The 23,179-nt window shown below is 39.9% G+C and overlaps 1 protein-coding gene across 5 annotated transcripts in view; it reads left to right on the top strand.

Moving 5' to 3' along the window:
* Positions 1 to 23,179, top strand: part of ZFYVE26 (zinc finger FYVE-type containing 26) — a 53,348-nt gene that overhangs the window by 23,384 nt on the left and 6,785 nt on the right. For 2 of the 5 annotated variants that reach the window (XM_072864206.1, XM_072864207.1), the window contains exons 21-38: positions 685 to 1,424; positions 1,751 to 1,816; positions 2,003 to 2,199; positions 3,112 to 3,216; positions 3,800 to 3,922; positions 4,663 to 4,839; positions 6,660 to 6,906; positions 8,026 to 8,124; positions 10,562 to 10,719; positions 11,638 to 11,807; positions 13,188 to 13,216; positions 15,361 to 15,482; positions 15,570 to 15,790; positions 16,437 to 16,584; positions 17,711 to 17,920; positions 19,387 to 19,602; positions 21,682 to 21,879; positions 22,202 to 22,404. In XM_072864206.1, the coding sequence (XP_072720307.1) occupies positions 685 to 1,424; positions 1,751 to 1,816; positions 2,003 to 2,199; positions 3,112 to 3,216; positions 3,800 to 3,922; positions 4,663 to 4,839; positions 6,660 to 6,906; positions 8,026 to 8,124; positions 10,562 to 10,719; positions 11,638 to 11,807; positions 13,188 to 13,216; positions 15,361 to 15,482; positions 15,570 to 15,790; positions 16,437 to 16,584; positions 17,711 to 17,920; positions 19,387 to 19,602; positions 21,682 to 21,879; positions 22,202 to 22,404 (3,429 nt within the window). The remainder of the gene's footprint in view (positions 1 to 684; positions 1,425 to 1,750; positions 1,817 to 2,002; positions 2,200 to 3,111; positions 3,217 to 3,799; positions 3,923 to 4,662; positions 4,840 to 6,659; positions 6,907 to 8,025; positions 8,125 to 10,561; positions 10,720 to 11,637; positions 11,808 to 13,187; positions 13,217 to 15,360; positions 15,483 to 15,569; positions 15,791 to 16,436; positions 16,585 to 17,710; positions 17,921 to 19,386; positions 19,603 to 21,681; positions 21,880 to 22,201; positions 22,405 to 23,179) is intronic. The other 3 variants (XM_072864209.1, XM_072864210.1, XM_072864208.1) reach the window with 2 other exon arrangements.

Below are 23,179 nucleotides of genomic sequence, written 5' to 3'. Positions count from 1 at the left end.
GCCTGCTGTGTCCCATCAGCCGATCACTTAGTGCTGCAAGGATTGGTGTGCAGTGAGGAGCTTAGTCAGTGGCTTCTCTACCAGCCTGAAGATTTTTGATGGGGAAAACTGTGGCTCCGTATTTTTAACAATCACTGTTGGTTGTGAAGAGAAAGTGCGTTTATGTGGATTTTTTTAACTAAATGTGTGACAGTTCAGAGTAGTGGACTTGCAGCTTAGCAATGTAATAAAATAAAACAGACCAGTAGGGCTGCTTAAGAATACAGCTGGGCATGGCTCTTGCCCTGGTCAGTAGGTAAACTGGATAATCTAAGATCCTTCCATCACACACTACTAAATCAGGCTGGCATGGAAAGTGTCTGATTTGACAAAGTAGCTCTTAAAAAGATGAGCACTAATGGTGAACCGTTTTAGTATGTTGCATTCAGATACAAGTCAGTGTTTGAGGAGTAAGTTCCTTTTCTTTAAAGGAATGGCAGCATAAGCTCTGAGTTATCGATGTCGTGCTGTATACATTTTTTTCATACTGAGTAAAATAGGATATGTACTCTTCCCCTATATGTACCTGTGAAGAATATTAGGGGGCTTGTGTTCACAAAACATATGAAAGATTTATGAAAATATGTAATTGTAAAGTACCTTTTATATGTGCTGGGTAAGTTGGTTCTGTTTTCAATCCTGCAGGCTTTCTTCTCTCTTGGCGAAAGAAGAATTGGACTTGAATGTGCAGCAAGTTATTGTTAACTGTTGCTGTGAACCACTGTCCTTGTGCAGTGCAAGGCAGAACAGCCAGGCGAAGTCTCTTCTGACAAACATCAGCAACTTAGCACACCAGTGTGCCTACAACTGCCTGCCAGATGTTGAAATACCTGTTCACACTTCTGCAGTGACCTCTGAGGATATCTCCACTCAGGCCCCATCCTCTGTGAATGACTTGAGCCAGCACACACTCACTGCCTCCTCCCTGGACTTCCTAAAGTCTCAGTCGAAACTAATGGCCACAGTGGCATGTCTAAGTGCATCTAATATACAGAAAATTCCCAAATCGAGTTTATCTTGGATGGAGTTTCGGGGCAAACGGGAGGTGCCCTTAGGTTTGGAACAGATTTCCAGGGAGTGTGAGGCATTGTTGAAGGAGTTACCAATATTGGAACGATTTCTTCTTGCTATGTTTGAGCCACTTCAGAATCAGCAAGAGGAAGGTAGCAGTTTGGCTACTGTCTTCTCTGGCAAGACATACATATCTCTGGTTCTTCTAGGATTGCATTCCACCACAGCTGTTAAGTTATTAATGGGAGTCTTTGAACAAGCTCTTGCTTCAAAGGATTGGGAAAGAGCTCTGAAGGTCTTGGATCTGTACAGTCAGGATGTGGAGGAGCTGGTCAGTGTGAAGGATGCTGTGCTGAGCTGTGCAACTGCTGAAGGTAAGAAGGATTAAGTCAGGCTTTTTTCCCTTCATCTTTTTCTTTTTTCTTTTTTTCTTTTTTTTTTTATGAAGAATACAACCTGGATCAGGAGGTGGAAACTAAAGTGTAGTGGTTCTTGGGCGAATCCAAAGATGGAAACAGATTCCTTCCTTCATCCTAAATTTGCTTTCTCTGATGGTGTAGTTTCTCTTTTGCAAATGTGCAAATCATGACCAATTTAGTACAAGAGAACTGGAATGCATCTGTGGTGGTGTTTTTATGTGAAGAGCTGAATACATCGGGAGACATTAATCATAGTACTGTTAATGAAACATCTCTTACAGCAGTGTCATTGTCATACATGGATGATGGATCCTGTGAAAGGAGGTGCCTTTTGGAGTCTAAAGATAGTAAGTATCCCATGCTAACTTTGGTTATTTTCCAGGAATCTGATGCTTGGGATGAGTCTCACATAGATTTGTCAGCACTGTACTCTTTCGTTTGGTGATGCAATCCAGTGAGGATGAGTGGTTTTTTTTTTTTTATTTTCCAAATTAGAAACCGAATTTCAAACTAGTGGTTTGTTTCCTCCACAGATAAGGATGGTTGGCAATACTTGTTCCCAGTAAAAAATGCAACATTGAGAAGTAGGCTGGCCCTGCGCTGTCTGGACAAATGGCCTCTTGATGCCTGTTTGGAAATCCTAGCTTATTGCGTTTCTGCTTTGGGCATAACTGATGAACTAAAAGCTAGTCTGCAGAGCAGGAAGAAAGAACTTCAGGTTTATCAAAAGGTACAAAGTCATTCTTCAAGTAACCAGTGAGATGAAATAGGCAGCAGGGAGCAAATATGCTTGCCCTTTGAAAAAGTTTTAGCCCTTGGTTCTTTTTTGACCATAATAGCTTTTCAAGTCCTTCATCCAAAACAGTTCATGTGTTTTCAGTGCTGTAGTATCCAATTAACGCTCTGCTTCCATCCTTCATAACTTTCCCACTCTCCTATTAGCATTCAGGTCTGCAAACATGATTAGACAAACATTTGTGTGAGGCCGCTTTTTTGCAAAGTATTTGTTTTTCCATTCCATACAAATGCTAGAGCCTCTGGAACCTTTCTATGGCAATTCATAATTTTATAAGCCTGAGAGGTGCAGATATACCTAGGCATGGTGTACAAGACTAGTGGTCCAATAAGCATGTTTGTATTGCAGTGTGTTCTTCTAGCTGCAGGGTAGTGCAGATACCCAAGTTAAGTCAGACTAGCTAGCCTGGAGTTCAGCACAGACTGAAAAGCCAAACAGAGCAAAAAAAAAGGAGTCATAAATACCTGCTGAGCTCTATCTGGTGGTGGTTATTCTAACTGACGGTTAGCTCAGTTACGTCTCTGTTAGTGCCAGCAATGTCTGCAGTGTACATGTACTTTTTCATTCATAATTATTGCCATCTAGTCTTTTAAAAACCTTCCCTTATAAATGTGCATTGTAGACTCATACCTCTGAGAAAATTGCATAGTCTTTTTTGGAGTGCAAGTGCATTACATCATCCCAGAAAAGGGCTAGAGATAAATGTGGGTGGTCTCTTTGACTTTTTTCTTGTATGAAGCAGCTCTTGATGTGATCAGCTCAGCTGTTTTCTTATGACTTATGACTTAATGATTGTCATAGATAAAGTTTTTAAAATTTGTGCTACCCTAATATTAACTTTTTCAGATTTTGAATGTGCAAAATGAACCATTGTGGAATGACTGGCAGGATCTGAAAAAAGCGTGCACTGATGACCCCCAGGCCATCATGAATATCATTCTGAAAGCAAAGGTTAGGCATCATCATGTGAATTTTGTTGAATTAGAATGCATTAAACTTTGAATAGATAAATTTGTTGAAATAGCATCTTAAAACACCGCTCAATGGAGATTACCTTGGGAGAAAGGATTATTTTACTCAGTTCTGTGCTACAGAAACAAACGCAGATCTGTGTTTAATGTAAAGATTTACATGTAGTTAATAATCCGTAAGTTTAAGTTTTAACTCTTACTCTGAGATATAACCTGTTCTTTTCTCTTAGAATTTTGAAGACTTTAATAGCATGGCTTTTGGCATAATACAGGCTTGATTATTATATAAGTACTAATACTGTAGATCTGGCTGGCTTTAAAAGTGTGTCTCTAAAAAGCTAACTTGCTTACTGTGAGATGAGAAGATAGTCTCAATGCAGGCCATCACTCTGACAAAAATGACTATCAACTTCTTCCCCTTGTTAATGTACTTTTTGCGTGTGGGAGAGGAGCCTAAGCTACAGAATTTCTTGGGAAGTTGATCAGAACTTTGGAAGAAACAACTATATCAGAGAGGGTAGAGTTTGTCCTTTTTTTATTTTTACTTTTTTTTAATTCTTTAGGATTATGAGTTGTGTGAGGAATGGGGGCACTTGTATCCTGTTCCAAGAGAAGACTTGATCAACCTTCACCGTGAGCACCTTCTCCACTTACTGGAGCTGGGAGACCTGGAAAAAGCATTGCAGGTAATAGCAAGACTCTTTCAGCCCTACATACATAGGTCAAATAAGTTGAGAACCATTTTCTTTGCCACCTTTATGTGCGTTTTCATGGACTTTTTGGTTCCTCCCTTACGAGATGCTATTTGCTTAGATAAGCTTTCAGGATCCTGGCTCTCCTCTGTTCCGCTTAAGTGAAAATCCAGCTTGGCAATCTAGTTGCCGGACCTAATAGCATAAATGTCACTTACACGGAAATACAAGGCCCCTTTTATTTGAAAAATCATAATGAAGCATTTCTGTGCTGCTTAAGCAGAAGAACCAGAAGTGAAACTAATAACAGGACTTGGTCAGTTGTGCTTCAGTGCCCAAATTAGTGAAGCGTGAATCCTTCTGGTTTTAATAATTATGGAGCTGTTGCTAATAACAGAGAGCATAAGATAAAGTGCAGGCTCTTTCAGACTACATAGCTTTGAAAATATTCTGGAAGCAAAGTGGAGACTCCTGATCACTACACCTTCTGTCCCATCCCTTGCTTAATTTTTTGCTTGCTTTAATTTTAAAAATATTTTGATTAATAAGTGGAGAAAATAGGCAATGAATAGTCTATAAATGGATTATCTAAATCATCCTTATATAAGATACTTGTGCAACTTAATTTGCTTGCTAGACCATTGTAGGGCAATAATCTGTCATGGACTGCCTGTTATAAAGGCTACTTTCCAGGAATGTAGTAGGGATTCACTGTATTTTGTTTGTTTTTGTAGCTTTTACAAAGAATTGAAGACCCTGGTATTTGCCTTGCCATCAGTGAACAGTCCCTTGACCAGCACCCGAACTTGGCAGCCTCTCACTTCTTGGCCGATTACCTCACAGCTCACTTCTATGCGAATCTGACAACAGCACGCCGTAATGAAATCCAGGCACTCTATATGGGATCAAAGGTGAGTAAAACTCCTGCGTTGTGAGATTAACAGCAATATATAATTATATAAGTAATTTTATAATACATAATATATATGTAACATATAAAGTCTGTAGATTTTACCAGAGCATTCTCGCCATATCAGGTCTGAGATCCTGAGTCTCAGGATCCAAAGGGAAGTTAGAGATGGCTTAAAACTTCTCTTCCCCTTCTCCATCTTTGCAGTTCCTGTATTTTGAGGTGGTTGTAGCTCCCGATATGAACAGAGCAGTCTTGTGTTTGAGCTGTAGGGAGTGGAGGAATGCACAGGCTAAAAGAAGGTGGGGTGGAATAAAATAAAATTCTGGTGTTTATTGGGACAGTTGCTATCTTTGTTCCAAGTGAAAAAGAAAGCATCCTCAACTTACTCTCTGTGTCAGTAACATCAGGTGTACTACATATGCCCATCCGTATGGTGGTCTTTGATACTTACATGGCATGTTTCTCCCAAGTGCCTTTCAAAGGTAGACAGTATCACTCCTCTTTTCGGATGGCCATTGCCTTTACAGAAGTCATACAGGTTCTGTGCTCAGCCTGGGAACAGATGCATTAACCAGTAGATTACCTTAGTCGAGTGCATTATATGGAAACAAAATGCAGTGCTCTTGGTAATGTGTCCTGGTTTCGGCTGGAATAGAGTTAATTTTCTTCCTAGTAGCTAATACAGTGCTGTGTTTTGGATATAGGATGAGAATAATGTTGATACCACACTGATGTTTTAGTTGTTGCTAAGTAGTGCTTACAGTGGTCAAGGACTTTTCAGCTTCCCATGCTCTGCCAGGTGCACAAGAAGCTGGGAGGGGGCACAGCCAGGACAGCTGACCCCAGCTGGCCAAAGGGCTGTTCCATACCATATGGCGTCATGCTCAGTATAGAAACTGGGGGGAGTTGGCCAGGGGGCAGCGATTGCTGCTCGGGGACTGGCTGGATGTTGGTTGGCGGGTGGCGAGTGGTTGCATCACTTGTTTGTTTTTTTTTCTGGTTTTGGGTGGGTTTTTTTGTTTTTCCCAGGGCTTTGTTCCTCTCTCTCTCTCTCTCTCGGTTATTTTCCTTTTCATTACAATTTATTATTACTATTATTAGTATTTATTATTTTATTTCAATTATTAAATTGTTCTTATCTCAGCCCACGGGTTTTCTTACTTGTGCTTTTCCGATTCTCTTCCCCATCCCACCGGCAGGGCAGAGGGTGAGCAAGCAGCTGCATGGTGCTTAGTTGCCAACTGGGGCTAAACCACGACATAATTTCTGTGTTGTTGTAGGACTACAAATAGCAGCGTGCTCCAGTGTGTGCCACAACAGTATTTTGCTGGGCTTCCTGTTTCCTTACTTGTCCCTTTTGAAGACATGATTTAATTTGGAAAGCGTCCATATTAACTGTCCATTTTTAGGAGAATTGCTCTTATTTTCTCCTCCCGATGTTTCCTCAACTGACGGAAGGATAAGGATTGGACTAATATTCTTTTTATAAGCTTATTAAAATAAGAGGATGTACTCTACCCTGCTACAACATATTTGTCACAGGGTCACAAAATGCTTTCCACTCTTCAACTGCCTCTGAAATGAGGCAGTGTTTTATAGAATGGGACAGTGGAAGCTAAGTAATTTCTGCAAATCCACTCAGTAATTCTGTAACAGAAGTAGGAATAGGTCTGAGAAGTCCCACCTCCATTTTTTGGCCTCTATATGTTATTCCATTCTCTGTATAAACTACTATGGTAGTTTCTTGTCTTTAATCTCACCGAAACATGGATTTGAAGGTGTATAATTTTAACATATGCTTTTTTCCTTGTGTCTCAGGTGCTGCTGACTCTGCCTGAGCTCTCCCGTGTTAACTACTTCCACCTCTCCTCCAGGCCACTGCTCATGCTGGAACAGCTCCTCATGAATATGAAGGTGGACTGGGTAGCTGTTGCTGTGCAGACACTTCACCAACTCTTAGCTGGACAGGAAATTGGTTTTGCTGTAGAAGACATTGACAATTTGCTCTCCAAGTATGCAGAAAAAGCTCTCAACTTCCCTTTCGCATTAAAAGAAAAGAGATCAGGTGACTGTCCGTGAGTGCTGTTTTTCACTTGGGAAAGAAGGGCCAATTTCCCCCCAGAATCATTTCAGCAGTTGTGCCACAACACTTTTAGATGTGTGCCTCCAGTCTTCCTCTAGCCCAGAACATGTTCTTAAAGTCTTTGCCTTTCTTGTAAATAGACGTTCTTAAGGACTAACAGCTTCAAAAGTTTCTCGGACTTTCCTCTGTTGCTCCTTTTTGGTGTCTTTTTTCTTATGTGATATTGTTCAATTTTATTTCATTCCCTTTTAACGCAAAGTCACTGACGACTTAAGCAGTTCTAAAACCTGCAGCCAACTGCATCCTCCCCCAGATAGAATGGGAATTTAATCTTCCATAGTCTTTCCTCCTACCAGAGTCCTGTTCCTTTTTTCATATGAAAGACTTTTAAACTTGTAGTTCTATTTAACCTTCTCAGCACGGTTCTCCTTTCTGGTTTGCCAATCCCTTCTCGTCCATGTTGTCTTCAATTCTGCTGCATTTGGCGCTCTCCTTTCAGGGTTTTAGAACTGGAACAGCAGAGGGTGCTGCAGATCAAGTGCAGTGCTTTTGTTTCACTGTATTAAAAGCGCATGGCGTGTGTACCTATGTGTATCTATACCTACATATATGGTACCAACTTGCTTTATGCTAGTTTCCAAATGTTGACTTCATTTCATGATTTAAAGATGCAGCTCTTGCTAACATAAAAGCATCAGACTTATCTATCTTTTCCTGCCAAATGACCTATAACTTTGCAAGTATGTTCCTTCCACTGCAATGTGAAGCATTTAATATTTGCCCTGAGCATCTTGTGTCAACTAATTATTTTCACATCCAATGCTTATTCTCTGCTGTATTATTCCTGTGCCTATCAGTAGTCCATTGCTTTGATAAGCATCCCTTTCTCTGTGTTTTACATCACTGAATTTTATATAGTTTTTGCATGAATTGTTGTGGGTTAATTTTCTTGAAAACAGTAATTTGTAACTATATAGCTAGTCGTGTTTTGTGCTGACATTCTTACATACCCCTGTGAATGGATTCCTCTAATCTTCGTAAAAACAGGTAGATGTATGGCCAGTATTCTCTGATTTTTATTTTTTTTTCCCTTTGTCCTAGATTCTCTGATACGTATCCAAGAAAGTCTCAATCAGGTACTGGAGTGTGAAGCACTGTCTAAATCAGGATCATCAGAACTATCTCCTGTCAGCTTTACTGGTAAGGTTAAGGCCTTGGTGCCACTTTCTTTCAACCTGTTCTTATTTGTTTTATCCCCTATGTATGTGTGTCCCACCACTTAATAGTAACTTGGGTTGCATTTAATGCAGGATAGTAGGTCTCTACAGTTGGGTGCTTTGGGCCCAATTAAAAGAAAACTTAAAGGGGAACAAGAAGTGTATGGCTTTTTGATTTTTGGTAGGTATCTACAAAATGTCTGAAAAAATCAGCATTCCAGATCATACAGAAAAAAACAAGCCAGGACTACATCTGCAGGAAAAAAAAAAATTACCTCTTTGCCACAGCTAGATTGCTAGTTATTACTGGTGCTGCAGGTTAATCTTTCTGTGTCTTGACTTCTATATTCTCTCTCTGGGTATATAGGCAGAGCTTGTCTGGAGGCCCATCATTGTGGTACTTCTCTCTGCCTTCCTATTCTTTGCTCAGTAACTTTTTTTCCTCTGGATCTTAACTTTGGTTTTACAGTAGAAATCTCATTTGTGTTGTGATTTTTTCGTCATTCTTTTGGTCCTTGAATTTTTTTTGTAGGATCCCTCTTGTGACCTGAGGGAAATAGCACACCTTATATTGTCTGAGAGGCTCTACTCACAGTCCTCAAACACAAATAAATAGAAACAAAATAATTTTAAGCCAAAACAACTGAAGAATATTTGTGGCTTAAAAACAACCACAAATCCTTCTATAGGTTCTGTTCAGCATCTAATGCAAGAGATGCACTCTTTGGAGGATATATATATTGAGAGATGCACAGTCTCTGCACTCAGGGAATGACTAGCAAAGGATATCCTCAGACCTTCAAGGCGCTGGTGATTCTCAGCCAGTGATGGGCCTGAACTAGAGCTGCACAGTGTGTTGTGGTTTAACCCCAGCCAGCAACTAAGCTCCACACAGCCACTCGCTCACTCCCCACTGGTGGGATGGGGGAGAGAATCGGAAGGGTAAAAGTGAGAAAACTCGAGGGTTGAGGTAAAAACAGTTTAATAGGGAAAACAAAACAAAGCAAGGAATTCATTCACTACTTCCCATGGGCAGGCAGGTGTTCAGCCATCTCCAGGAAAGCAGGGCTCCATCATGCGTAACCGTTACTTGGGAAGACAAACGCCATCAGTCCTAATGTCCCCCCCTTCCTCCTTCTTCCCCAGCTTTATATGCTGAGCATGATGTCATATGGTATGGAATAACCCTTTGGTCAGTTGGGGTCAGCTGTCCCAGCTGTGTCCCCTTCCAACTTCTTGTGCCCCCTCAGCCTACTCGCTGGTGGGGTGGGGTGAGAGGCAGAAGAGGCCTTGACTCTGTGCAAGCACTGCTCAGCAGTAACGAAAACATCCCTGTGTTATCACCACTGTTTCCAGCACAAATCCAAAACATAGCCCCATACTGGCTACTGTGAAGAAAATTAACTGTATCCCAGCCAAAACCAGCACACAGTGATATCCTGATCTACAGTTTAGGGTGTCTGAACTGTTCTGTGGTTCTGCATCCTGAACTGAAGACTCTTCTTGCTCTGCCTACTTGAAGTGACAGCAGTGTCTTGGATTGGGCTGTGTAGCTCTTCAGTTTTTCTCATAATGGTCGCCTTAATATCTGTATGTTGTTTCAAAACTTGAATGCGTTGTCCTCTAATGTTCCTTTGCAATCCAGTATCTACTTGGATGAGCGTGAGTTAAGCTTTATTGGAATGGAGATGTTGTTTTCTTTTTTAGTTTAGTATTCATGTACACAGAAGGTGGCTTGCAGGGCTGCAATGACACATTGAACTTTTTAATTAGCCTGTAGTGTAACTGGCTCACATCATATAAACTAAGAGCCTGTCTAATACTGTAAACTTGATTCAATGAGTATTTCATTAGTAAGGTCAAAGATCGCGAAGGCCAAAGACTCCTGCCTCTCTGAACTGATTTCCCCACAGTAGATTGCAAAGGGGACCAGAACAGGGAGGGATATGCTGTTGCTAGCCATACCACACCTCTCCTGAGATGACAAAGAAAAGTCTCAGTCTTCAGGAATGTCAACACTGGGTATCCTTAAGATTATATTTTATGCTGCATCACTTTTCAGTATCCATATACCAGGGTATTTATTTTTCTTCCTCCACTAAGTCTCTACTTATGGTACAAGAACAGATGTTGACAAGTTGTCTTATACTTCTCTAATTGTTATGGTAAAGGTCTATTAATATGTACTCTTGCTTATCAGTATTGAAGTACTATAAGTTTACAATCTTACAATTTTAGCTTAAAGCATATATATTCCTTATGCAATGTTATTCTGTCATGCCTGGTTGAAAGATAATGGTAGTCATTTTGTAAGCCAGAAAGATCTTATAGCCTCAGTAAGTCTGTAGTGTTTTCTGGTATTCAAGACTCCATTAAACAGCTTAAATCCTGTTCCATGTTTTTCTTGTCCTGTTTTTAAGGTGTCACCGTATCTGCAAGTCCCAGAGACAGAAGTCTGCAGCAGAATTTGTTTCCTCAAGAATTTGTGCCTCCTGAGAAGCCACCACCAAAGCAGCAATGGATACCTGATGACACTGAAACAATATGTATGGTGTGCAAAACTGAACGCTTTACTATGGTAAGGAGCAAAAACGAAGTATGGACATTCCTAGAACTGTGACCGTAATATGAACGCTTGCTCATAGTCTGTTTCCTAAGAGACACTAGTTGCTTTAGCAAGTTTGTCTGCATCGGTGTAGGCCTGACAAGATTGCCAGTCCTCTGATATTTAACCATTAGTTTCTATTTAGTGTAGTTGAGGAGACTGGCAACAGTTAGTTCCTTGCAGAATCCTGTGAAGTGATAGAGCCTAAAGAGGAAATCTGGTCATCAGAGAGGAGACAACTATGAGATCTCAAAAATGTGTAATAATAGCAGTATTAATATTTCAAAAGGCTGTCTAGTTGACTGGCTGGCAAGAAATAACATATAATGAGCATCATATAATTCAGATTACCAATATAGAAAATGTAATCTTTGCTGTTGGTTACAGTTTTCTAAAACCTGTTGTTTCATAGAGTACTTGAGCAACTGCATTGGTGCGCAAAGGGAGAAGATTAATTTTGAGTTTTGCAAGTGTGCTGGCAGTCTGTTATCTTCTATTGCTTAGAAACAGTACTGTTTTCTCAAAGTATCTGTTGCTTCTGAATTTGCAAGTTACTAAGATGGTGACAGAAAGACGGCCTACAGCTTCTAACTTTTCCAAGAGGTGATCTAATTGGCACTGTGATCAAAATTGGACAATTGAAATAGTGGAAACCCAAGACTGCAGCAAACATGTTTTAAATACCTGCCTCTGGATTTTTTTTTCTTTGCCATGCCCTCTCCAGAAAGGAATTGTAACAGTAAGAATCAATCATTGTATAGTTCTGAAAAGCCTTATGTATGGTGTTTCCTCTCTTCAAATGGGGTAAGTTTTACTCGTGAGTGGAGGCAGATATAGGAGAGGACTTCAGTAAATTCTTTCTGTTGATCATCCATGACCTCTTTTGCTTAGTTTAACAGGCGCCATCACTGCAGGCGCTGTGGCAGGCTGGTGTGCAGCTCTTGCTCCACCAAGAAAATGGCAGTAGAAGCTTGCAGAGAAAATCTGTCTCGTGTATGTGATCAGTGCTATAGCTACTACAACAGAGAACATCTGCCTGGCTTGGCACAAGACACAAGCATGTAAGTCCTTCCATTCTAGTTCTCCTCAATTTCATGTACACAGCAGAGTACATGGATGGAATGAGAAAGAAATAAGCATTTGGGTTTATCTGGATAACATAATAACATCAGCTTTTTGGCCTCCAGCTGTTGGGATTTTCAGGTTTGGTAGGCTTGGGGATGTTCCTTATGCCTAAATTTACTTTTCATATTAGAAAGAACACTGGAGAGCCAGGCAACAGTGTCTTTAATTCTTTAAGCATCAATTGATCGTTAAACCTAAGAATTGAATGCTTTGATGCAAAACATATTCAGCACAAACTACTACAGTGTGACAAAGTTTCTTTCAGTTTACTTGGCTTCTGCATTAACATCACATGTTGACTCGCTCTGCTGAACATATCAGTGTTTTAATGTTATTCCATAATCCCTTGATTACGACTCCTTGAACCCTTGGGGATTCAAAAGCAAGTTCATTATTAGATAGGCTTTGAAACTGTCCTTAATAAAAGGCACAGCTGTGGTGACAGATTTTCATGATGTGGTTGCTTTAAGCTGAGAATTGGACTGAAATTCATTGTGTGTATGTTAGGCCACCTGGTGAAAAGTGCAGCTGAAAAGAGTGAGTTTTACTCTCTGTGACCCTGTCAAGCCCACTGATACTGCCATAGCTGATACTGCTATCAGCAGGTTTGACAGGGTCGTAGAGACTAAAACTTATTATTTTCAGCTGCACTTTCAGCTTCATTTCCTCTTTTCCTAGAAAGCCTGCAGATAGCAGTATCTGCTATAGCAGTATCAGCAGGCTTGCTAGGAAAAGAGAAATACTGTGCAGATCTGAAAAGGATCCTCTGAAAAAAACAAGCAGTCACCTCTAGCTAAACCAGTTTGCGTCAGAATGGTTGCTTACACTGCCAGATTAGGTCAGCAGAGCCTAGCAGTGACCTTGAATGCCACCTGTCATGTTTTAATTGCTGAAGTGTCTGGGGTTTTTTGTACTCGCCCCATTTGTATATCAAAACCAACTAAATCTTAAGGACAGAGAACTGGATGCCAAAAAATTCATTTTAGCTCTGACATATTCTGATACTGGGCAGTTCTTCTTGTTCTCAGTGTCCATTTTTTAATGATGTGTGCAACAGTACTATTCCTACAGAAGGCTGTAAGAACTAATTACTTAGTGTAGTTGAAATACAACAATGCAGAGGCAGAATCTTAGATTTCTAGACAGCAGGGGGTAGAGGCAGGGCAATGGGTTGGAGAGGGCAGGGAGGGAGAGATGCTAGATTTTTGCAAGACAGTGTTCTGAAAAGGCTACCTATATTGATCTTTCTTTTAAAACTATGTTTTCTCCAGTGTGCTGGAGTAGGCTTGATGTTTCTTTCTGTCATTTTATTACAGCAGAAAAGAAGATCAGGACCAAGTGGAAGGTAAGGAATGGAGTAATGTTAAACTTCAGGGTTTTTTTAAAGTGCCTGATTAGCAGCAGAACTAGAGATAGGAAGCTGATACATCTAGTTGCAGCTGAAGGGTGATCAAAACTTCAGTTACAAAATATCACTGATGGTTTTTGCATGTGCAGGCTGAAATTTAGCATTCCAAACTTCTGTGAATGGAAATTGAGATTTAGGAGAGATGTCTGAGACAATATTGAACATGCTGGATGGGGATTCAAGGAAGGAACTGAAAAACAACAGTTGGAGAATGCACTTTGCATACTAGAAACAGTCAGTGAGAGGCTGTGGTATGAGTAGGAATTAATTAGCCCACTACAGAGCTGTGCTGAGTGATCCCCTTTTTACAAACCATGATAGTACAGCTCTGAATGCCACTGCAGTGTGCTGTGGTGTTTGATATCCCACGCTGGCTCAGGGGTAGAACAGGATGAGGCCCCTCTCATGGGTCTGGTTGTGTCCTGTGTTCCATCTCCTATGTGAATATGAACTAGTAATTTCTTTTCAGTGCCTCAATTTCCACATCTAATATCATAACACTTAAGGAATAATAACAAAATTTAGTTGATGTTTTCTTTCTCACTTTCTTTCTGACACTTTTCCTCAGAAGGTATTTACTGTTTGTTGCTTAGTCTGGTGTTTGAGGTGATTCTGCAAAACTTTCCTACACTCACATGAAATTCTGGCAGACCAAAACACAGTTATTTGAAGTGCTTATAGCAGTAATGTGAAACGTGGTGAAAAATTTACATTTGTGCTACAAAACAAATGAGAATATTTTTCTTTACTTGTCCCTTTTTAAGTATGATGGGCTATTTGAGCTGGTTTTTTTGCTGTTCACAGAAATTTGCTTTACTGCTACCTTTGTTACAAGACTGAAACAGCTGAAATGCAGTTTCTGAGCTACTGCTTCTGGTTAGATTTTTCTCTTTGCCTGCAGCATTGCTACACATCACTGGGCCCATAGGATTCATTCAGTAGGAGTGAATAAGAACAGTATGGAAATCCTCAGATTTAAGAGGGAAAGTGTTTTATTCTGCTTTTCTAACTTTGAGACTGTCAAGAAGGCTTATGAAATGTTCTCAAGCCTGGCTTATTGTAATTATTCCAGTTTCCAGGTCAATTTAGAAATAGCGTTTTTTGTTGGTTTTTTGGTTTTTTTTTTTTTTGTTCACCATACAGTTTTAGAGTTACTCAACACTCTAACAGTCCTTCTGTGAAATCTAGAACAGTGAATTTTGAGATTGTTTTTTTAAAGTTTTTCCAGGGACACGAGGAAGTTGATCAGGGGAAAGAGTAGCAAATTAGCATTATTCTCCATTTCTTAGCATTGGTCATTATTTTTCTGCCAGGAACCACAATTACAAACTTGAGCATCAGATGACTTGTGCATTCTCAGCTGCACACAGATGACAGACAATATTTGATTTGTAGCTATTCTGGGTTACTAATTCCAAAACAGAAATTTCCTTAATCTGGAGGAAAGAAAAAGGCTTTTCATAGAAATGAAATTTCTTGAATCATTTGATCAAAACTCCAGTTTTCTGCAGTACTATTTTATATGAAAACTTAATGTAAGGAGTTAGCTCATCTTCTCACAATCTTTTGTCTTAAAGCTGCTGGACTGTACGTTCAAATAACCTGAATTCTAAAAAGAAGATACAGGCAGTGAAGTCAATTTACCCTTTCTTTTACAACTGGTTCTTCAGTTTCCCTTTTTAGCTGTAACCCACAGCTCTCATATTTCCACTTCCCTCCTGCTCAGAAATATTTAGTAACTTGCCTGAGGGAAGGCTAAAGAGGGGAGGTTGCTGTGCTTGATGTCCAGTAGGATAAGAGTTGGATAATCATTTGAAGACATGTTACTGGAGCCAGGTTTTGGTGACAGGGTGTTGGTAACAGTGAGAGTAAGTTTAGGTACAATTTGGCAGCCTGCTGAGGAGTGGAAATGTTCTGTAATCTGTGTGCTGGACCTGTGATAATGGCAGGAAGTGGCACAATGAGAGGATTACAGAGGACTGTTTTATGAGAGTATAGGAATATTCTGCATTATGTGTCCTTAGCCAAGTGTGTTGCTTCTTGTACAATGATTCTACCTGGTGTTTTCTTTTTGGCTGCAGAAACTTCTAATAATGAATATTCCACAGTGGTGCGAATACCCAAGGCAACTGAGCTTGAATGGATTTTTTCCCTGAATGAAGAAGAGAATGAAATTGTACGCAGTGAATTTTATTATGAACAGGTGAGGTCTGGAGAAAGAGGGTCCAATATAAGCAGTTCCCTGGAGAACTACCTCAATACCCATGTTTGTCTGTCCTCAATTTGTCAGGCTCCCAGCTCTTCCTTGTGTATTGCCATCCTTAGCCTGCACAGTGACAGCATAGTGTGTGGCCACCAGCTGATAGAACACTGCTGCAAATTGTCCCAAGGGCTCACTAATCCTGAGGTGGATGCTGGTCTCCTTATGGACATCATGAAACAATTGCTCTTCAGTGCCAAAATGATGTTTGTAAAAGCTGGAAGGAGCCAGGATCTAGCTCTCTGTGACAGGTGATTTATCAGATGTTCACTAGGATGTACTGAGGTATTGTTGAGACCATTATGCTTTTTTTAATGGGGAGTGGAGGGTGGGAGGGTTGTTTTGTGATTGTACTGTGGACATTTTAAACAAGAAGAGGAGTTCATAATATAAGAATAATGTAAGAGTTCAAATAGTAGAAATTCAAGTAATATGACTACATAATAATTATTGAGAAAATTCTCAGAGTAGGGGGAAATAATTCACAAAGACTGGGATAAATATTCTGCTTCTGATGTTGTGTATCTGCTTTCAATCTATATTTCAATATAGGATTTTAAACCTGCACTTCCTGAGAATAAGCATTTTACACTTTCCTCAAGTTTCGTCATACAGAGCTTGAGGTGGCAGGTATAATATGTAAATTTCACACTATTTTGATTTGGTAACAAATAGCTGGTGTCCGCAATCAGCATCTTCCAGTGTTCCACTGAACATGGCAAAAAAACCCGATTAAAAAATAGCCTGAATAGGATAGTATGATGGATAGAAAAACCTGATATACTGGTGATTAGGAACCACTGTTCTAAGAGTTGTCTTTGACTGATATGAAGTTCTTTAAGTGTATGATAATAGTGAAAGTGTATGTATTTGTTTAACCTGTTTGTTTTCTCCTAGCTACATCAGCAAAGTGGATGTGTTGAATATTTTGGTTGCTGCTGCCTACCGTCCAATACCATCTTTGGATCAGATTCTTCTCCCTGCAGCAGTAACAAGATTAAGAAATCGACTTCTGGAAGCAGAGTACTATCAACTAGCTATAGAGGTAATGACAATGGAGGGATGTCAGTGTTATTGCTTCTGTAGGGACTTTTGTTTTTCTCCCTCCTGACTTCAGATGGATGTGATGTGTGAAATGGACAATCTTAAACAGTTACAAATTGGGATTAAGCTTTTAAATAAGGAAGAAATAATTTTCTGAACACTGGAAGAAAATTTCTGAGAAGAAGTCCTTCTGCTGTGGAGCAGGCTGCTGAAGGGAAGCATAGGGGCCTTGTTTCCCAGTACAATTAAATTTTGAATGGACTAACTGCAAGAAAGTCATTAAATGGAGGAATCTTGCATCCAGTAGAAGGGCTGAGACATCCTTTGTGGCAGGACTTTATCTGAAGGTTGTATGTTTAATTTCATTTGTCTGTAATGCCACAGCAGATATTAGTAAGGCACCTTTCCTGAATATTTACTTGGAAATCAGCAATGGTGGCAAATCTATCTAGCAGAGCTCATCTGGTGTGGTTTATATATCTTCTGTCCTCCTCCTGCTCCCAGGATTTTGTAAGCCTCTGTTTATGGCATTGCAGTTTGTTAGGAAAAGGATTATGACACTACAAACAGAATTAGGAGTTTTAAGGGGTAATAAACAGCGGAAATAGATTACCTATTTGAATAAAAATGGTTCATGTTTAAAGGCAGCTGGTCTACTAAAGAAAGTCAGAGATAAATTTGATCAGCAAAGTTATGAGAAATAAAAAATTTCCTGGAAGTTCATGAAGCACCTTCTGTTGCCTTTTTTTTTTTTAAACCACAAACCTGATGAATTCTACTCTGTAAAAAGCATTTGCTTTATAAGAAAAGCGGATATGAAAATGTCATGAGTTGTAAAACTGCTGAACTGAAATTTCCCAGATACATAGTTGCTTAAACTTGTTCAATAAAAAATTCTTCTACATTTGGAGATGGTGGGTGTTTCGGTAGTTGGCATTTTGTGCCAGTAATCCAGAAATAATCAGCATGTCTTTTTTGTTTTGCTTTGGGTTGGGTTTTTGTTTATTTTAATGGGAAATGTGCTTTAGGAAGTGAGAGGTCACAATCATAGACTGTGTGATAAGCCACTTTTCCTGTTCTCTGTACTGGGACTGTGTTGCAATATTAACAAACAATTTCTAATTTAGGTTTCTACAAAATCTGGGTTGGATCCAGGTGGAGCATGGCATGCCTGGGGCATGGCTTGCCTTAAAGCTGGAAATTTGAGTTCAGCAAGAGAGAAGTTTAACCGATGTTTAAAGCCACCTATGGATCTAAACCAGCTGAACCATGGTTCAAGGCTAGTCCAGGATGTGGTACAGTACCTGGAGTCCACAGTGAAGCCCATACTCATTGCGGTAAGGGTCTTCTGGTCTGTCTGCTCTGAAGGGCTTTAGCAAAGCCAAGTATTGATGTTTCAATACACATCTTATAGCAATGCATGTTACAATATCAGGTGTTAGATTTCTTTCCTTCTGTCGTGGTTTAGCCCCAGCCGGCAGCTAAGCACCATGCAGCCGCTCGCTCACTCCCCCACGGTGGGATGGGGGAGAGAATCGGAAGAGCAAAAGTAAGAAAACTCGTGGGTTGAGATAAGAACAGTTTAATAATTGGAACAAAATAATAGTAATAATAATAATGAATTGTAATGAGAAGGAAAACGAGAGAGAGAGAAGAACAAAACCCAAGGGAGGGAAAAAAGGAGGGGGGGGGGAATAAAAACCCAAAATGATACAACCGCTCACCACCCACTGTCTGACGCCCAGCCAGTCCCCGAGCAGCGATCGCTATCCCCTGGCCAACTCCCCCAGTTTCTGTACTGGGCATGACATCATATGGTATGGAATAGCCCTTTGGTCAGTTTGGATCAACTGTCCTGGCTGTGCCCCCTCCCATTTCTTGGGCACCTGGCAGAGCATGGGGAGCTGAAAAAAAAGTCCTTGACCAGTGTAAACACCGCTTAATGACAGCCAAAACATCAGCGTGTTATCAATATTATTCTCATACTAAAATCCAAAGCACAGCACTATTCCAGCTACTAGGAAGAAAATTAACTCTATCCCAGCCGAAACCAGGACACCTTCTTTTGTCGTGATTGCATATTGCAGACTGAATATTGTTGAGAAATTCATTAGTTGCTTCCTCACAGTGAATTGGTGGCTAAGAACCAGATCACAGGATTTTACAGTAATTTGGGGTATACTCAGTGGAGGGGAAAGAAGCTGTATTGGTTAACATGTTATTACGACAGTCTGAGGAAACTAAACTCAGTCCCAACAATGTTGTGATGCTGTGGTAATGCCCTTTTTCTACTGAGACTCTGATAACTTTGCAGGAACTCAAAGGTGAATTTACAAATGCTGTCCCACTCTTCTTTCCTTGTCAAAAAGCACTCTTACGTGGTTTGGGATTAGCTCTGGAAGTTCTGATTATGTACGGAAAAAATGACTTTTAGCACTAAGTAACTGCAGAATCATAATGATGAAAGACCTCTTAGTAGTACATATTTTAGGAGAATAAAAAAGCCTGTTCGAACTAGGTTATTGGAGTAGCTGTTGACAGTGGAATTGTGTTTAAATAAACAAGCCTGCTATCCATCCCTGGAAACAGCTGCGCTAGCTACAGCAACATTCAGCACCTCTGTTGATAGGAGGGTTCCAATCTAGTGTTTATAGAAAGCATTACTGGAGTCTCACCCCTCTAAAGCGATATCTGTTTTAAAAACAAAACCAGAAACGCTTCAGGGCTGGGTGACAAGATCTAATTGAAAAGAAAGTTTTCCTCTTAGTCATTAACTATCATTGATTCTCTGTTTTAACGGCAGGATGATGATTACTTTGCCACATTAAGGGAACTTGAAGCAACACTGAGAACGAGGAGTCTGTCTCTGGAGATGATGTGTGAGGGGAAGATTCAACACAACAGCTACTATCAAGAGTGCTTGTTCTATTTACATAGTTACAGCACCAATCTGGCAATAATAAGCTTTTACATGAGGCACGACTGTATGAGAGAAGCACTGCTTCACTTGTTAAATAAGGTGAGTAATCTAATTTGCCATCACCTAAATGAAAATTTGAGAAGTAGCTAAGAGGACTTCAAGGCCAGTCTAAGATAGTAATGAGCATCATGTGGCATTCTGGGTGTTTTTCTGCACAGGAGTTTTCTGAGGTCCTAAATGTTGTTATATGAACTGTCCAGTGACTGGCAAGAATTCAGTGACATGAAAAAATAACTTTCATCTTTACACCTTGTGTTTAATCTCTCTTCCCCATTGTGTTGAAACAGTGGCTTCTAGAGAGCAGAAAAGTGCTTCTTTTTTATTTGTTTATTTTAGAGCCCCTGCATCAACAGCACTTTGTCTTTTTTTTCTACAAAGCTGAAAATCAGGACTATTGTTACACAGTTCAGAAGAGACAAGGAATATTTCAAATTCCAACATGCTGATAACAGTAGACACTTTACCCTGTATCACAGTGCCTCTTGTCTCTTGGCATTGTTCATTTAATCACACCCCCATGTTTGCACTTCTGTAACTGTTAAGAATACAGGATCACGTCCCAGAGGACAGAAATCTAGGGAAACAAAAAAAAACGGTTTCCAGTTCTGCCTTAGGAGAACTGCATAATGTAGGAGGGCTTGAGCATGTCTGGAGAAAACAGTTCTGTTGGTGCTAAATTACAATTAAACCTAGAAATTATTCCAACAAGGTTCTCACTAATTCATTGAGGGTGCTTCTTAGGAGGTGTGGAGGAGATGTGAATCCATTACATCTCACCAGCTTGAAAGCTGATAAGTGTGTAGGGTTTTTTGTTTTCTTTTAAGTTTCTGTGCTTGTGTTTGATTTACTGATTTTTTAAAATTATTATTATTTGAAATAATTCTCATTGAGAATGTACAACTTGAGACACCAAATTCCATTATCTTCAGTCTGCTTATGAGCTTATTAATAGAAAATTAAGTTGTCCTATTAGCTCTGCTTTCTTATTATATCATCAACCATTCTAAGCTCATGTACTCATCTGCATATTAAATTTGTTTTTCAAATGTGTCCTTTGTATCAGTTTAAGTTTGCCTTTAAAGAAAAGTTGCATATTTTTGCAATGTTGGTGAAACAATTGCACAAGTGAAGTAGCAGACGTTGAAAATGCTCTAGACACACAGTCTGACATGGAAGTTTTGGACAAGGAGACTGGTCGTGATCACGCAAACTAGAGAGGAAGGTTTGTTACCTTAAAGGTGTAAGGTACTAGGATTCTAATGAAACATTTTGCATTTGGTTGTTTGGAAACATTTTATGTGTACAGGCTTTGTAGCTTGTATCTTCCTGTGAGATTTAAAAAATAATTTAAAAAAAATCCATATCATGTCTTTAAAATGTTTATGCAGGCCATGCTGTCACACATGCTTCTTTCCATAGTAACATTAATATGTGAGGCTGCGTTGGTGAGACCATAGTCAGGAGGTCCAGGGAAGTAAATATCCCCCTCAGCTCACTACTTGTGAGGCTTCATCTGAGCTACTGTGCCCAGTTTTGGGTTCCCTAGTACAAGATAGACATTGTCAATGTGGAGCAAGTCTAGTGGAAGGCCACCAAAGTTATTAGGGGCCTGAAGCATCTGATATATGAGGAGAGTGACAGAGCTAGGTTTTTCCATCTTGAAGAAGAGAAGGCAAAAGGAGATCTATGTGCTGTTTTCAGCTACAAAGTGGGTAATTATAGGGAAGATAGAGCCAGGTTTATCTCGTATGTGCACAGTAAAAGGGGAAGAGACAGTGGACACAATTTGGAGCAAGGGAAATTCCAACTGGATATAAGAAAAAGTTTTTTTTGCAGTGAGGATGTTTAGACATGGGATCTGGAGCCCAGAGAGGCTGTTGAATTGCCCTACTTTGTTGTGCTGAGAACTTGACTGGACAGGCCCAGAGCAGCGTGACATAATGTGGAAGCCATTCTTTGAGTGGGGGTTTGAACCAAATGACCTCCAGAGATCCCTTCCAACCTAAATTATTTATTAATTTTATGATCTCTGTCACTTAATATGCCTTTATGTTATATAAGGAAAATCAACAAGCTACAGTGGCTTTGCTTCAAGCTATCTTTCTGATGTTTGTGTAGGAATCCCCATCGGAAGTGTTCATTGAAGGGATCTTCATTCCAAGTTATGAAAGTGGAAAACTACATATGTTGGAGAACTTGCTGGAAACCATTGATCCAGGATTGGAGAGCTGGGGAGTCTACTTGATTGCAGCCTGCAAATACTTGCAGAGAAAGAACTACTACCATATTCTGTATGAGCTGCAACAGTTCATGAAGGTAAGATGAGGGTCAGTACCATATCTTTCAGTGAAATGCTGAATACTGTCAGACTTTTGGTTATTTACTTTGGTGTAAATCTGCATGATGGACAAATATATTTTTGCTACTTTCTAGTCCTAAAAAACAGATAGGAAAGCCTGAGCCTGACTGAAGCTGACCTGCTATGTGTTTGTCATGGATCTGGCGCATTGCAGTAGCTTAACTACTTGTTTAAAGAAAATAGAGCATTGCCTGCTTTATACGAGCACTTTAGTGCAGACAAGGATTAGTGAAGGTTGTGTACTTTGGTCCATCTTAGTGTTCAGTGTATTTCTTCTAGGATCACGTTCGTGCTGCCATGACCTGCATTAGATTTTTCACTCATGGAGCAAAGACTTATACTGAACTGGGAGGCAAACAGACATGGCTTCTAAAGATCAAGGACCATCTCAAAGTCTACCTGCAGGAGGTCTCAAGAAGTTCAGGAAGGAAAAAAATGGCATTCACTTTTCGGAAGAAAATGTCTGCTACAGATGTGTCAAGGTATCTATAAACAAGAAGCTAAGTTATAGGAAAGGGGAAATTCAGGCTTTTGTAGTTTTTTGTTGGTTTGGGTTTTTTTTTCCAGTGGTTGTGTTTAAGTTGGCTTTAGCTAACACATGCTAGCTGTGCCTGACCCAAATCTGATTTATGTATTTGCAAGTATAGGATTCCCATTACCTTTTCCCCCAACATCCCAACCCAGGAGACAAGTGTTTCTACTAAAAATATCAGTCTATGTATCATCTACCTTCCTTTTAAATTAAGAAACAAACAAAAACCCTACAGACCCTACAGTGCATAGACAGCTATATATCAATCCACAGGTTTTCTTGCTTTTACTATTCCTTTCCTCTCCACAAAGCAAGCAGCTTTGTGGTGCTTAGCTGCCTAGGTTAACTCACAACATTCAACTGTGTACAATTTATAGGTGCCAGACATAACTGAATCCCTGTATGCAAAAGTTGAAGTGTAAATTTAGCCAGATCTCTCTTGTACTTGGGCTTTTATATCTTGGTTTTCTTAGTGGCTTTTTTCTTTCCTTTTTTTTAGGCTAGACCCTAACTTAAAGGTGGTGGGGAGTGTGTGTGATGAGGTAGAAAAGCGGGAGCAGGTATTCATTTAGGATCCAGATTCTCTGGCTCACTTCTTTGAAATAATGTGAACAAGTGCTCACCTTCAGCTTGTGATGCATGTTGAGTGTGCACAGATCTGAAAAGTATCTCATTGCTGCAGACTTGGCTACACAAAAGACGAAGTAAAAAAGTAACTAAAATAA

The sequence above is a fragment of the Ciconia boyciana genome, chromosome 6, assembly GCF_034638445.1.
Source record: "Ciconia boyciana chromosome 6, ASM3463844v1, whole genome shotgun sequence".
In the NCBI taxonomy this organism is placed as follows: domain Eukaryota; kingdom Metazoa; phylum Chordata; class Aves; order Ciconiiformes; family Ciconiidae; genus Ciconia; species Ciconia boyciana.
Note: the sequence above shows the minus strand (reverse complement) of the source record. Positions and strands in the feature narration are given on the sequence as shown.